The sequence below is a fragment of the Lethenteron reissneri genome, chromosome 23 (genome assembly GCF_015708825.2).
Source record: "Lethenteron reissneri isolate LAM-NWPU_2019-01 chromosome 23, ASM1570882v1, whole genome shotgun sequence".
In the NCBI taxonomy this organism is placed as follows: Eukaryota; Metazoa; Chordata; class Hyperoartia; order Petromyzontiformes; family Petromyzontidae; genus Lethenteron; species Lethenteron reissneri.
Genome location: NC_083801.1, coordinates 14,895,608 through 14,910,073, shown reverse-complemented (window position 1 = coordinate 14,910,073; position 14,466 = coordinate 14,895,608). Strand labels below are relative to the sequence as shown.

The window sequence follows — 14,466 nt, the reverse complement described above, 5'->3', positions numbered from 1 at the left end:
AAGGTTGACTCAGCCTTAAATGAGTTAACTGTAAACATCAACACCGGCCACACCACCGCCCTCTCGTGCGCCGTGCTGGCCTTAATTAAGCGCGTGTTGCTAACAGCACAGGACGGCACTTGTCCCGCTTAATCGTTGTCTAAGTCAAGTGGACGGCATCGCGTGCAAATTGCGTCAAGCGTTGGGCTGTGGATGTCATTCTTCGCTTGGTCTCGTCGCCCAAAGCAACTCGAATATCGAGTCCACTCTCAGTTACACTGGTAGGATCCTCCTGGTTACACCAGCCCACAGGCGATTATTGTGTCCTTCATGCAGGAAGGGGCTGGGTGGGGAGGGGCTGGGTGGGGAGGGGAGGGTGGGGAGGGGCTGGGTGGGGAGGGGAGGGCGGGGAGGGGCTGGGTGGGGAGGGGCTGGGTGGGGAGGGTGGGGCTGGGTGGGGGGTGGGAGGGGTGGGGCTGGGTGGGGCTGGGTGGGGCTGGGTGGGGAGGGGCTGGTCACCCCGTGGTGCCCTTACAAAACTCAACGTGTAACCTACTCACGCCGGCTTGTGCCCGCCCTCACAGTCGGGCATATTTGCGGAATACACCACGCCGCCGTTGACCCTGGCCATTGACCGAGCAACCCAACGTTCCTACCAGCTCCCTCCGCAGGAATGTGTTTAAACACATTCGTAAATCACACAGACCTCAAAAGGGGGAGAGACAGAATAAAAAAAAACATGCAAGAGACAAACATTTTGGGAGATGGCCCCTTTCTTTCATGTGGCACATAACATAGACAGGCCAGAGAGGTAGAGTGGATAGTAAGATGATGACAAATAAAAAAAAACAGAAGCTTCACCTTCTACGGCAATAATACAGGAGGTGTTAAGATGTTCCAACACCAATCAGACACCGATTGCAAGGCATCAAGTCGGAATTAACCACACACGCTCGTGGTAAAATATACAAAAGAAACAATGTAAAGATTATAATCTTTGCATTGTCCTTGAAACCGATTGGCCTTCACCAGCGACAGCTTCCTCTTGGGCCTCGTTTGACAATTGTTATACCGGCAAAAAGGCCCCCCCCTCCCCCCATCAACAGATCGTACGAGTTGGAGGCTGCGCTTTACACCGTGAGGCATTTGTTAAATGTCTGTGCACCGCTGCCAACGTAGCAGCCGCAGCCGAATCAAATGACGTTTCACATTCAGTTATCAAATATTGGCGCAATGGAGCGCGCAATTTCCTCCCACCCACATCACACCCCACCCCCTAATCAGTGAGAACTCCGTAAATAGTTGCACACACACACACACACGTGGTGTACAGACTCGCCAATTACCCATGTATGGTCTCCCTCGGTGCAATGCAACGCGTCTCACAACGCGACGAGATCTTTGACGAGTCGATGTCGTCACGCCGTCGTCACCCTTTGTGATTTTCATCCACTCATTGTCATTTTTGACAGATTAAATAAAAAAAATTCCGACGAATAGTTTAAGTCGCTAATTTCGCTTACAAAGTTAACACCGCCCAAGAGGCCAACTCGGGTACACGGGATACCTCTCTCTTCTCTGTGTGAATGTTTTCCTTTTCGATTTAAAGCTTTCGTGACTGCAGGGATTCATCTTCTTGGTTCTTTCGGTAAAGTCACGTAGAAGGGAAATAATAAAATAATAAAAGTAAAACATAATAAAATAATTCTCACGACGTTTCGGCCACAACGCAAGCAGCCGTCCTCAGGTGAAGAACAGGTCTGTCGGACGCTGTCTTTCCGACAGACCTGTTCTTCACCTGAGGACGGCTGGTTTCGTTGTGGCCGAAACGTCGTGAGAATTATTTTATTAAGTTTTATTTTTATCATTTTATTATTTCCCTTCTACGTGACTTTACCGAAAGAACCAAGAAGATGAAAATGTTTTACTTGTTTATTTTGTGATACTGGAAGTGATTTTTGTTCCTCCAGAGATCAAATAAAATGTACAAAGGCAAAGATTCCTCCCCCCCCCCGCCCCCCATAGAGCCGACAGACTGTTGGGGGAAATGCTGCTCGAGAGGACTTATATTGACCGACACGGCGGCACATGAGGTGGTGTGGTCAGAACCACACTCAATCCCCAGTGCTGATATTCACCCACTTACCAGGTACTCATTTTAGGTCTATTCGACTTAGGGGAAGCCCAAGACCGGTTCCCATATTCGCCACTGGTCTTGGCTGTGAGCGGAAATCGAACTTAAGTGCCGCTCCATCCAGAGGTACAGAACGCACTGCAAAGACCCCCCAAATCACCCCGAATGCGTCCGATATCGTCACACCTCAGACGCTGAACAAGTGGGGAGCCTGACAAGCCTTGGTTAGACTGTCGAGGGATACCAGGAGTTGTAAGCTTGTGGGCTGATGTGGTCAGAAGATGGCAGTACACCAATTAATTATTGATATCCCCTCGTTCGCGTGGTGGGATTTGACCAAACATCCCAGGGGCATATCTGGGTAAATTTCATGGCACGACATGCATATACATTCAGACATGACCATATACAGGCAATGCTACCTCATACATGACACGTACAAAATTTCATACAAGTCGCCATTCGCCACTTTGTGAAGGTGATGTTACCACGGTGCCTGTGCCAGGCCAGGCGAGGTGCACGGAGGTCACGTGAAGTGTCGAAGGCGAGCCGACAGGTCACGGGACCCACCCAGGTGCCAGGGGTTGACGGAGATGACTGGCAGATGCACCAGATCTCACAGACACATACACGCACACTTCTTTTTAAAGAGGTTCATTAAAATGTTTGTTTTACCGTGACAGATGAAAGATCATGACATTTTCGCCGACTGGCCTTCTTCAGGAATAATTAGCCTGTTATTTTGATTCCAAGTTCACGGAGGTGGCAACATGATAGCTTCCTTTACACACGGCACACACGCGAACGAAATATTTTTTACAGAACAAATATAATTGCGGTTGCGTGTGCTGCCTCGAATTAAATTGCTACCCCAACCCCCGAACCACAACCACCCTCGTTTCGCGCGGAGGTAAAGGCACCACTAAATCACTACTCAACCACCCAAATGATTCACTCATCTGCTTGCCCACCTTCCCCAATCACTCACTCACTGATCCATCCACTCGAGTTTAAATACGGTTGTCATATTTGAGGATCAAACACGCGTCGATCATCCGTTACTCACTCACCGGCAGTCGGTCACCTCCCCTTATGCCTCTTCTATAGCTACCACCATGGTTACTATTCCCAGGAACTTCACGTCAGAATCAGAATGCATTTACTGGAGGAATCCGATGAGCGATAACGATATTTTTCACATATATCCAGTAGATTCCTTCACATATGTGGAGGACTCACTCTACTGGATTGGCTGGTTCATCTCATTTATACTGCACTGGTCAACTTTGTAATGCCCTCACAACGTCTCTTTTCCCATGTTTTTACAACCCTGCCCAATTCAAGAAATGTATTAAATATCATACCTTGTTGCTGGCCGCTTGGCATTTTGGGCTTTTGGTCCTTTGCTCAGCAACAGTGAAAACAATTTACTACGTGCCATATGTAAAAACACGCAGTCCAATTCTAAGAAAAAGAAACTCAGTGCAGACATTCTACCAAAATGTTATGACTTTATTAATGCACACATTCACATACACACATCCTTTCATGAACAGATACAAGATTGCCAGGCCTCGAGTGGAGTAGAGAAATGTCGTAGTTCACTGTAAAACATATTTTTTATCCATCCTACTATGGTGCTTTAGCTTAGTGCTTTGAGCCTTAAGAGGGTTTAAGTCATGTATATTGAATTCCACCAACTTCATACATCCGAGCGAAATGTGGAATAACTTCTGTTCAACTCCCAAGACACGACGAGACTTGACACAGGAAGTAATCGCTCGCAACCCTCCTGGGGTTTGGTCCGGCACTGCCGCGACTCTCAAACCAAGGGCCCTTTAAAGCCACTCATGGCCAGCAATTAACATTCTTGTCACAATTCCGGCCGAACGGAACTAAAGCAGGGGTTAGGTGTGGCTATTTCAGGGCAAGTTCTGCCCTGAAAGCTGCTCGTCCCTCAAACGATAGATGGGATACATGCGCTTGATTAATGATCGTTAAAAGCCAGGGGTTCACCCCCTCTTGGATTACTGACAATTAGCAAACAGGGCCACGCTTGGACTGCAATAATGTGACTTAAAGGCAAGTGGGCATGGGCAGCAACACAGCGTCGGTCCACTGGAATGACCCACTGGCAAAACACCTCCACAGTATTCACAAACAGCAGCCGATGAACAGATCCCAAAACTAAAAGCCTTGAACTTGGAGAAAGAGGAGCTGGTGAGGGCCACGGGATCGAGTGGCTGTTGCTAGGAGGGCTCCTGCCCATACTCGAGGTGTCCGAAGGGCTTCGCAATGGATTGGTCACTCAGCCTCCCGAGTTCCGCCCACCCGATGCCAGTTGTGCCAGCGTCCTTTATTGGATCGAAACTGTTGGCCAAGACATGACGGTGAAACAAACCCCTTAAAATATAAAACTTACAAAAAAACGCATACATTCCTGATGCTAAAGCTAATGCGTCGGAGCACATGGATTTCTTTTTTTATTTTATTCCTGGCATGCGCGTGCATATTAATTTTTACAATTTAGTGCATTTGGAGAAACTGCACAGATTTCGATGAATTACAAAAAGTAGCAATCATCTTAATGTCATATTTGTGCGTCTCGCCAAACCCTGACTCAACGCGGCTGCATCCCTGAGCTTGTGCGACAACCGCCACCTTTTCAATCGCGGTTGCGCATTTGCCAACAGAGCAAACTACGATGCCGTTTGGCTATGCGACCAAATCGCCACGGCTCTTGCGCTGGATTTATATGTTACGCAAGTTTAGGCAACACTGTCATTGACGCCACATATGCTTGACGCAAGGTCTCCCTCTCTTTCTTGCCCGGGACCTTGTGTGGCTTCTAATCTGGATGATGCACAGCATTCCCAATCCCCCTGGCTAAAATAAAATAATAGAATCAAACATACAAAACGATAATTCAGCAGAGTTATGGTCGAGTGGACATCATTTCTGTTCATCATCATCAGTAGCTGTGGTGACCTCATTCTCTTAAATGAGTCACTGAAAGAAAAGCAGAAATTCGTTGAGAATCGTGCACTAAAATCAACGTAACAGTCATTGTGCACGTGTGATGCCGTGCCCATACGTAGCAGCATCAGTGTTGTGTGTCAGCAGTTTTGTTTAATTGTTTTCTGTGCGCACTCCACAAGTTAATGGCAGTGCTAAACATGGACGCATTATCCGAAGCAACACTGAAATCCATCGTTTGTGAGCATAACTGGTGCCAATGGGAACCCACGGAAGTTCAAGACTATTTTAATAAAAGGCCTTGTGTTTCAGTTTAGTGAATGTACCTTTGTATTTTTTTTACTTAAGACTTGCCACACCAGCAAACGAGCAAACTTGCCAAAAAAAACGCTAGATTCTACTTTCAGAAAAAAATCCTAAAAATCCCGCTGGCCTAGACTATGAAGCCATAGACGATTCCAGTGGTCGTTAACGACAAAAGTGAAGATCTTCAAACTGTGGATGTCCTTCATTCGAGGTCACTCTCCTTGTGCAAATTCCAAACAACTTCTCGCTCCACCACCTCGCTAAGAGCAGGATCTTGCTCAGATGTCCAACAATAGCAGACTTCAGTCTCGTCGATTTTTCTTATGCAGTTTTTGGGCAACGTTGACGGCAGCGGCAGGCACCGCACGCACCACGGCAAAGCAGAGGTGAACGTGGTAGCGGCGGCGGCGGCGATGGTGGCTATGGGTGTACCCACAGCGCCGTGGCTGTGACGCCAGTAGTACTGGTGGTGCCGGTGATTGGAGGGATGGGCTCATGCGCCGCATCACGGGGATGCGCCGACGGTGATGGCGGGTGGGTCATCGCACTGCACGACGTGCAGCTCCACGGAGAAGAGCTGGGCCCAGGGCTTGCGCAGCGCGCTCAGCAAGCCCTCGGCCAACACCGCGGCCCCCACGCGCAGATGCCACACACGATCCTCGCGCGTGTCCTGCCAAAAAATATCCACAACGTTTTTCGAGCAACGGACGTAAAGCACGCACAATTAACATGTTGTGAGTGCCTCCCCACGTAACGTACGCAAGATGCGTCCTTAGAATCATTGAGAGAAAAAAAGGGCAGAATCTGCCGATGCAAACTGAAATGTACGGATTAAGGCTTTTTAATTCAAGCTGTCTTGAGATGCCATCAGCATGGATACTGATTAATTGCATCTTTGTCCGTAAAGTTCGTAAAATGCAGGACGAATTTTAAAGGACGTCACAATTTTGTCGAAGATTCCTGAATGAGAAGCAAAGCACTGAGTGACATCACCCTGCTGTCATTGCAATGCTTTATGACGACATGCTCACGTTACATCCAGGGTAAGAGAGAAAAATGTACACGAGACAAAACAGAGTGATGATGCAAAACGAGATGGTGTAATCATTTTTAACTATTTAGTGTGTTTGGAAAAACTGATTGCGATGAATTACAAATATGAACAATCATTTCCGTACCTCCGATTAGCGCGGGTGGCTACGTATGGATGCGAAAGAAGTTGAACATACAAATGTAATCAAGACAATTCTTAGATCCAATTGCAATGGGGACACTTTAATGAATTGCAATGGGTGCAAATGTAATGTAGCACTGGCTTAAGAATCAACATTTTTAAATCCTGCGATGAATGCAGTATGTGGTGGCGGCTGCAGGCATCATGTGCACCAATCCACGGTCAACTTACATCAGAAGGGAATGTATTCCTTACTTGGTATCAAATAGGAGATGTAATACCTTTGGCTGGGTCACACACATCGACACACGCCTCGGTAACAACTTCTGCCACTGCGAGAGGCCCGTGCAAACACAGACGCGATTGAGCACAATAAAAAGAAAAAAACTGTGTTGCCAAGTTGAAAATATTCTCCTCTTATACACGATCAGTGTAGTTAGGCTCTCGCAGCGACGGAAACGTATCTCTTGTGGGCCGTTTTGAAGTCGTGTGTCTCATGTGGCCGGAGGTCATAGGCAATGCATACAGGTCCCGCGGACCATAGGTTCCCCATCCTTGACCCGTACGAAATGACAACCCTCGATTCCTACGCGCACGAGATACAATGTGCGCATAAGCGAGCACAATCAACGTAATTTAACGATGTGGACAGGTAACGATCGATGCCCTCCCTCACCTCGTCTTGGAAGAGCAACGCCAGGTGGCAGGGCGCGGCGCGGTAGAGACGCACGCTCGCCAGGTTCTCCAGCGGCTGCTGTTCCAGCAGCGAGAACCTGTCCCGTGTGGCGCCGTCAGCGCTGCCTGCCCCCCCTCCCTCCTCTGCCTCGCAGGTGCTGCCCCACCGGTGGTCCTCCTGCAGAAGGTAGAGGTTGTCCCGCGTCGTCACCAAAGTTGCCGGCTTGGGGGTGCCGCGCTCCTCTACACAGACGGTGGCGGTCAAGAAGAGAAAAAGAGAGACACATTTTTGCACGTGCTGAGAAATAACATTGTCGAAATGAAAAACTATCGCACAGATGAGAAAAAAATCACAGGTATCTCAACGGTGGAGCCTGCGGGACCATACCTGACCCTTTGAGCGGAAACTCAAAGCGAGCGGCTGAAAGGAACAATGCGGCTCACATGTGGACACAAACACAGCACCCGACTGTACGGGGTCCAAAACAACGTTCACCCGTTCTGGTGCGAAAATAAAAAACATCGTTTGAAATTGCACAGGAACTCCAAACATTTGTGGGGAAAGTCAGATGGCAATGGACAAGTTGCTGGCTGGGGAAGAGTATTGGTGAAAGGGTGAGCAGGTAGACAAGTAGGTGAAAGGATGAGTGAGTGAATATGCGGAACAATGGAAGAGTGAATGGTTGAGCATTGAGTGTGCGAGTAAGTGCACGAATGAGAGATCAAGCAAGTACGTTCGTGGCTAAGCAGGTCAGTTATTGGCTGGATGAGTTGGTGAAAAAGTGAATCAGTAACAGGGTGAGTTTCTGAGCAAATTAGAAAGCTAATTTGTGGGTTAGTGGGTGAGAGGTAAGTGAATGGTTAAGTAAGTCACTAAGCAGGTGAGAGGGTGAGTGTATGGGCAAGCGAGTTGGCAGCATAACTTCCACAACAATTGGGCCACATGTTACTCAACCCCGTTCATCAAGCGCTCCCACCCGTCCCTCGTCACGCGCACTTATGCCAAACACGTCCAGGCATTGGCCATTATTTTACAACGCTGCACCAGAACTATTTAAAGTGACCCCCTCCACCAACAACAACAACCACCCCAGCACTTTTAAACCCGCGTGGGACCGATAATCCATTAGTACAAATGCAAAGCTTCAACATACGGATAAAATATACGCCTGGCGTCCGTGCTAACATGGCTCCTACGCTACGATCGCAGGTGAAACGCTTGGCAAGCGCTGCCGCAGGGCGAACGGCAGCCAAGGGCAGCCCGTGAGAGGGGGCTCAGCAGGTTTCAGAAACTGTGTGCGCAAAAGGGAATGTGGATTTTTTTTTTTTTTAAACTCAGGGCTGATGAACTGTGGCAGTTCGCCTGTTTTATGAGTCCGGCATTAATTGAGCCCCCAAGCCTGCGGGTGACTCAAACGCATAAAAGCGGTCGCCAGTAGAGATCCCACCACCAAGACCTGGCTCATTAACAAGGAGAACTGGGATAAGCGCACAAATCAATGCTCCCCAAGGTTGTTGGATTCCACAATCCCCGCTTTAAGAGGCCAGTGTCTTTATCCCCACTGGCCAACGCGGCGATTAATTTCCTGGAACACAATTTTTCTGTTCCTTCTGTGGCAATTATTTGGGCTGTTTGTGTTTAATAACTGCATAAATAAGAGTCGTAAACAAGCGTGAGGCACCGGTTACCTAATGATTGCGCAGCTCCTATACGCAAGTGATGCACGGTGGTCGTGTCGGATCGACCCCGGGACGTCGGGAACGTGTGGACATTGGCCACCGCCAACGAGCGAAGCTCAAATTGTTTGGAATTTTGCTTTTTTTTTTTTTCCTCGTTCTGTGTTTTTCGAAAACAGACCACGGGGGCATGGGCTTAGCCGCAAGTAGCCAGCGCTCGGCAAATGCCGAAAAACGCTCTCCCGGCACGAAGCCCAACATTGAGCGGTGCCCGCGGGGGGCAGCCGATGGCAGGGCTGAGCGCATCCCGTGATTAAACACTTCGCAAATATCATGTCGTGGAGGGGATGGCAATGGGAGGGAAAGAAAATAACCCTCGAGGCCAAACGCTTCAGTCGTCAGAAGCAGTTCCCCCGGCCCTTCCTTGAGGTTGAACGGTCGGGCGCTGCTCGCGGGAGCCGAGGGCGCGCTGCACTCGCGGCGTTCCCGCCAGCCGGGCTTTGCGTGTGACTCTGCATTTGTGTGCGGAGCTCGCCTGAGAGTATGAACGTCAATTTTCAATAAATATAACAGAACCGAAAACAAATGTTAAATCACAGCCTTGCAATGACTTGTTCACACCACTGCATGTGGAAGGGCCTCCAATAATGGGAGTTCTACACACGTCTGGGAACAGGTGAGAGTACCTATACAAGTTTAACCCGACCGCACGCAACCTGTCGAATTGTAGTGTATCCATTTATACTGCTGGGTGGACAGATGTGGGTATATAACAGAAATATAGGCGAGCCGTTAATAGATATACCGCTAATTTCTAATGACCCTCTTAATTCTTCTCGACGGGTGATTGAAAATGAGGAAAGCTCCATATATTAGCGGATCAGAAAAGTAAGGTGCTGGCATCGATGGAGATTGATGGATATGCAACATCAAGGAGAAATTAAAAAATATATCCAGAAGAAAGTTAACTGAGAGTGTTTTTTTTATGAAGGTTCCTGTTTGGGTAGTCAAATCGATCGAATTTGAGCAAGCAGGAGAAAAACCCGAATGCCCTGAGAAGAACTGTGTGTGTATGCGAGGGGAGAACGCTGCATCTCCACAAACACGCACCGAGCTCATCAGACACCTACTTGCTGAACTGCACCCTATACAAAGCTATACTAAACTCAAGCACGTGAGCGTGTGACCGTGCGAGTTTGGACGAGTGCTGGTGAGTGCATGCGTGCGAGTGTGTACATATATTTTTTTATGTATCTTTGTATGTAAGTGCACGTGTTGATGCGCCAATTTTTGCTTGTGTTTAAATGTACATGGGTGCTAGCCTGAATACCAATCAACATCGGTGAGTACATGGTACGGTGTGTACACACCCATTGCCTCGTGTGTGCCGTGCCAGCCTTAACAGGTGCTCACTAACAGCACTTGCCCCAATAGTCTGTTAAAGGCTATACGGGGGAATTTCACCTTTGGCGTGTCCACAGCAGCGTGCACACCTTTGTATGCGAGAATGCGTGTGTGTGCGCTTTTGCATGTCCGCCGCAGCGTGCACTGATAGTCACACCTCGCAGGACAAACGCCAGCAGGTAGACGCCTCCACTCGGCGCCTGGTCTCCCAGAAGCACGTCTGCGCCCGCCTCCCACTGGGACATGATCCGCCTTGACCGACATAACAGCGCACAGAGGGACGATCCACATTAGCCGTCGTGCCAGCCGCAAACACGAGGGTTGAATTCCCACCCCCCCCCCCCCCCTCTATTTATTGTTATGGTTACTTGCATTTGTCAATCTAGTTTTGGATGAAAGCCCCACCAGGTTGTATCGGTCATGGGGTCGACTCGACTTCACCACTCCAGTCGGTACGGGTTGATGAAGGGTAGGTGGGGAAGAGAGAACCAGGACTTGTTCAGATATTACTCACCACTGATGTTATCGGTCGCCGAGAATTGCACTCAAGTTGCTGGGTTCAAAGTACAAAGGAAGAACCGCTGCGCCACGACTCGGCTCCTTCCTTATTTTATTTGTCGTTATTATGTTCCAAAAAATGATTGTACATTACCTCAGATTATATTCCAAGTGCGCTATCGGCAAACAAGTCCCGGAACTCAATTTCCATTCAGAAAACAGTGCAGCACCTTGCATCGAATAATGGCCCAGGAAAGAGGCATCACATAACTGCTTCTGAACACCCTTAAATGGGCCTCTTTGTCCACCCTTGCGACACAGCTTATATATGCCCAGCAAAGGGCCGTTATATGTCAATCAAAACAACAAATGTTTAATAAAATTGTGAAAACCCAAATTTAATGGGGTGATTTTTGTATAGCCATTGGTAACCAGGCTGAGACCATCAACTCCAATTATAAGACTCGTTGGAATGTGGGTTTCAGCCACGAGATTCCATGGATGGCTGAAACCTGTGATTATAATTATAACCGTAATCATGGGTGGCTGAAACTCAGATTCAAACTCAGGATCTTAGCAATTCCGACTCAAGTTCTTCAACCACTAACCTACCCAACCACCTCGATGACAGATGATTAACAAGTAATTTCCGAGTATAAATGATTGGGCACTTGAAAGAGATCATTTAAGTTAACACACTACAGCAAAATAAAAACAATACAATGGCCAGTCTCAAATACCAGTATTTATTTTTGGAGTGACGCAGTACCCACTTTGTACCTTTGTTCAATCAACATGTGCCGTGCCATAAAAATGAGTGTTTAATGTCTAAAGGAAATGGCCCTGTTTCCCACCGCGTCTGTTTGCAGGCGGAACAACTTTCCCCGCGGCCAAACGAAATTATCGACAATTCCAGTGGCTGTCGGCACAGATCGGCAAAATGTGCATCAGAGCGCAAATGTGGCAGCGGCAAAATGTGGAAAATTTTTGTGGAAATCTAAAATGGGGGACAAAGAAAATAACTAAAATAGCTGCTTAAATTATAAACAACTGAACCAAAATTTTATTAAACACTCGATTCCATTTCTGGCAGCTGGAAAAATCAACAAATGTGCACATAGTTGGCAGAGTAACAAACAAGCAGATGAAAACAGGAAACAATGATTCAATAGCGAAGCTTGCTAATGAAGACAGAGACACGCGAAGGGCTGCAGGGTTCGATTCAGTTCGTCTCCGCGTCACGAATGCCTGGATTGTGTATGTGCGCAAAAACAAAGGAGCCACTTAGGAAGCAAAATAGGTGACGTTATTAAGCAAAGAGAAGTGTGTTTGCAAACGCTCATGTGTGCGTACATCTGCACGTGTGTGTCCACGTGTTTGTAAGTTTGTGTCTTTGTGCGTCAATACGCGTTTGCTCCTGCACAAGTGTGTATACGCACACCTCTGTTCGCTTGTGCCCACGTGGCACTGTCTGCATGTATGCGCAGGTACGTGTGTGCGCGTGTGTACGTATAATGTGCGTAATCGTGCATGTCTCGTCTCGACGTGCGTGCGAGTGCCTGTGCGTATATACGTGCGTGCGCCTACACGTGTACCGTGCGTGCGTGCGGGATTGCGTGGAGAGTGTCTGGCGGGGGGGGGGGGGGTGCTGGCAACACGTGCCGAGGGGCGTGCGGGGAGCGAGCGTGGGACACGTGTTAGTGCTTACTCCGCTGGCAGGCGGCGAGCCTTCCAATCGGCACATTCCTACCAAGCCCCGCGCGGTCATAAACCCCCCCTGCGGGCCGACCGGCCCCAGCCCCCGGCGACCCTCCCCACCTCGCGCGCGAGATCGCACAGCGAGCGTGCGCGTCACACGATCGGTTCGCAATCAAAGGCGGCCAGGGATACCAGCATTTTCTTGTTCAATCCATTGAAATTGTGATATTCCATTCGTTGGTTCATATTCATTTAGGTTTAATTGCTTATTTGAAATTGCAATCGAAGTCTTATATCCGGGTTAAATTTTCAAGAGATGATCATTTTCACAGACAAGCCAAACGTCCCATTGATGCATGGGGTTTGGATGTAATTTTCACGAAAGCCGCTCACTTAAATTTGAATCGAGTACAGCGATTGAGATTTGTGATTACGACAGTATGGAGTCACACGCCGTCTTAACCAAGTCCGACCACCATGGTGGGCTTGCTTTCCTCGTGTACATCCGGCTGTGCTCCACTGGGCCACATCTGGATGTACTCCCTGTGCCCCCCCATTCAAATGCGTTCCCTGTGTCACATTCGGCTGTGTTCCTAGTGCCGTGCCTGTGCTGCTGTGGTGCCACATTCGAGTTGCTGTTTCCCAGTGCCACTGTCGGTACCGACCTGAGGCTGTGCTGGCTGGAGAGTGAGGCACGGGCGATGGCGCGGGGCAGACCGCCGTCCCGCCACGAGGGCACCTCGGCCATTCTTTCTGCAAAATATAAAAAAACCGTTCCTCTTCTATTAACAATTACTGTTACATCACTTGAACATAACACTTTATAGTTAATACTAATATAGTCCCTGAGAGTTTTAATGACCAAATTAACTAAACAATTGTATTTAATGTTATAACATCCTCGATTAAAATATATTGTATTGTAATAATATTAACTATTATAAAGCCCTTTTCTATTACTGACTTGCATGTGGGAGGAAGATAGTCCTGGAGAACATCCATGCAAACGAGGGCACAACACTCGAAGCTCCGCACAGACAGATTCAATCCATCGCTGTGCTACCATCTGCTGGCCACCTCGCAGCCACGAGCCGACAACACCTGATATTCCCAGGCAGCCTCCAATGCAAGTACTAGCCAGCCTCAAACCTGCTTAGCTTCCAATCAATGCAATAAATGAAGAAATCCAGCACATTCAGGTTGATTTTAACAAGGGCAAATGCACCTTAACAAATAACAGAGGCCTGGCACATGTTCTCTCCCAAGGCAGATTTATCAGATGATGTGCAGAGAGGGCTGCACACATGCGAGCATTCGAGCACGCACGCACGCAAGCGTGCATCGTGCTTGCGAGGCCGCGGACAAGGCTCGGCGGGCGAGCGCGACTAGTCAGCTGTGCCGGGGCTCACCGTTTCATCGTGACCAAGCGAACGTACCGTTCAGGAGTCCCACGAACGCCTCGCATTTCTTTGGATCGCGCACCATCACGGTGATCCCAGGCGGCTCAGGCGGAGACGGCGACGGTCCTCCCGGCTGCTCCGTCGTCTTGGCCGTTCCGGGCGAGTCGAACTCAATCCGGAAGCTCTGGGCCCCGAGCCCGACCTCCAACCTCTGCATCTGCGAGAGGCGGCGCGTCGCCAGCACGTGCAGCCACCGCGAAGGATCCTCCACACTGCACATGTGACCGAGCAGGGCAATTAGTAAGGTGACCCCTGCTCTTAGGTTTTTTCGGTAAAGTCACGTAGGTAAAAAATAAAATTAATAAAAGTAAAATAAAAATCACGACGTTTCGAAGGCAACACAAGCTTCCGTCTTCAGCTCTTCAGCTCTCTCTCCCTGCTCTCTACCGCCTTATAACGGTGTATTATCATACTTGTATAAGAGTGCTTTTTTCCAATTCATAGTTACATGAAGGCTACCTAATGCCTTCCGTTACGTTTCCCAG

General features: G+C 48.6%; 1 protein-coding gene across 1 annotated transcript in view; it reads right to left on the bottom strand.

The window, feature by feature from the left end:
* Positions 1-3,613: 3,613 nt before the first annotated feature.
* The window catches only part of STK11IP (serine/threonine kinase 11 interacting protein), a 42,294-nt gene continuing 31,441 nt past the window's right edge, over positions 3,614-14,466 (bottom strand). Inside the window, exons 21-25 of the mRNA XM_061557396.1 lie at positions 13,958-14,193; positions 13,187-13,274; positions 10,483-10,577; positions 7,246-7,487; positions 3,614-6,065 (exon numbers count right to left, since the gene is read on the bottom strand). Of these exons, the coding sequence (XP_061413380.1) occupies positions 5,901-6,065; positions 7,246-7,487; positions 10,483-10,577; positions 13,187-13,274; positions 13,958-14,193 (826 nt within the window). The 3' untranslated portion in view covers positions 3,614-5,900. The remainder of the gene's footprint in view (positions 6,066-7,245; positions 7,488-10,482; positions 10,578-13,186; positions 13,275-13,957; positions 14,194-14,466) is intronic.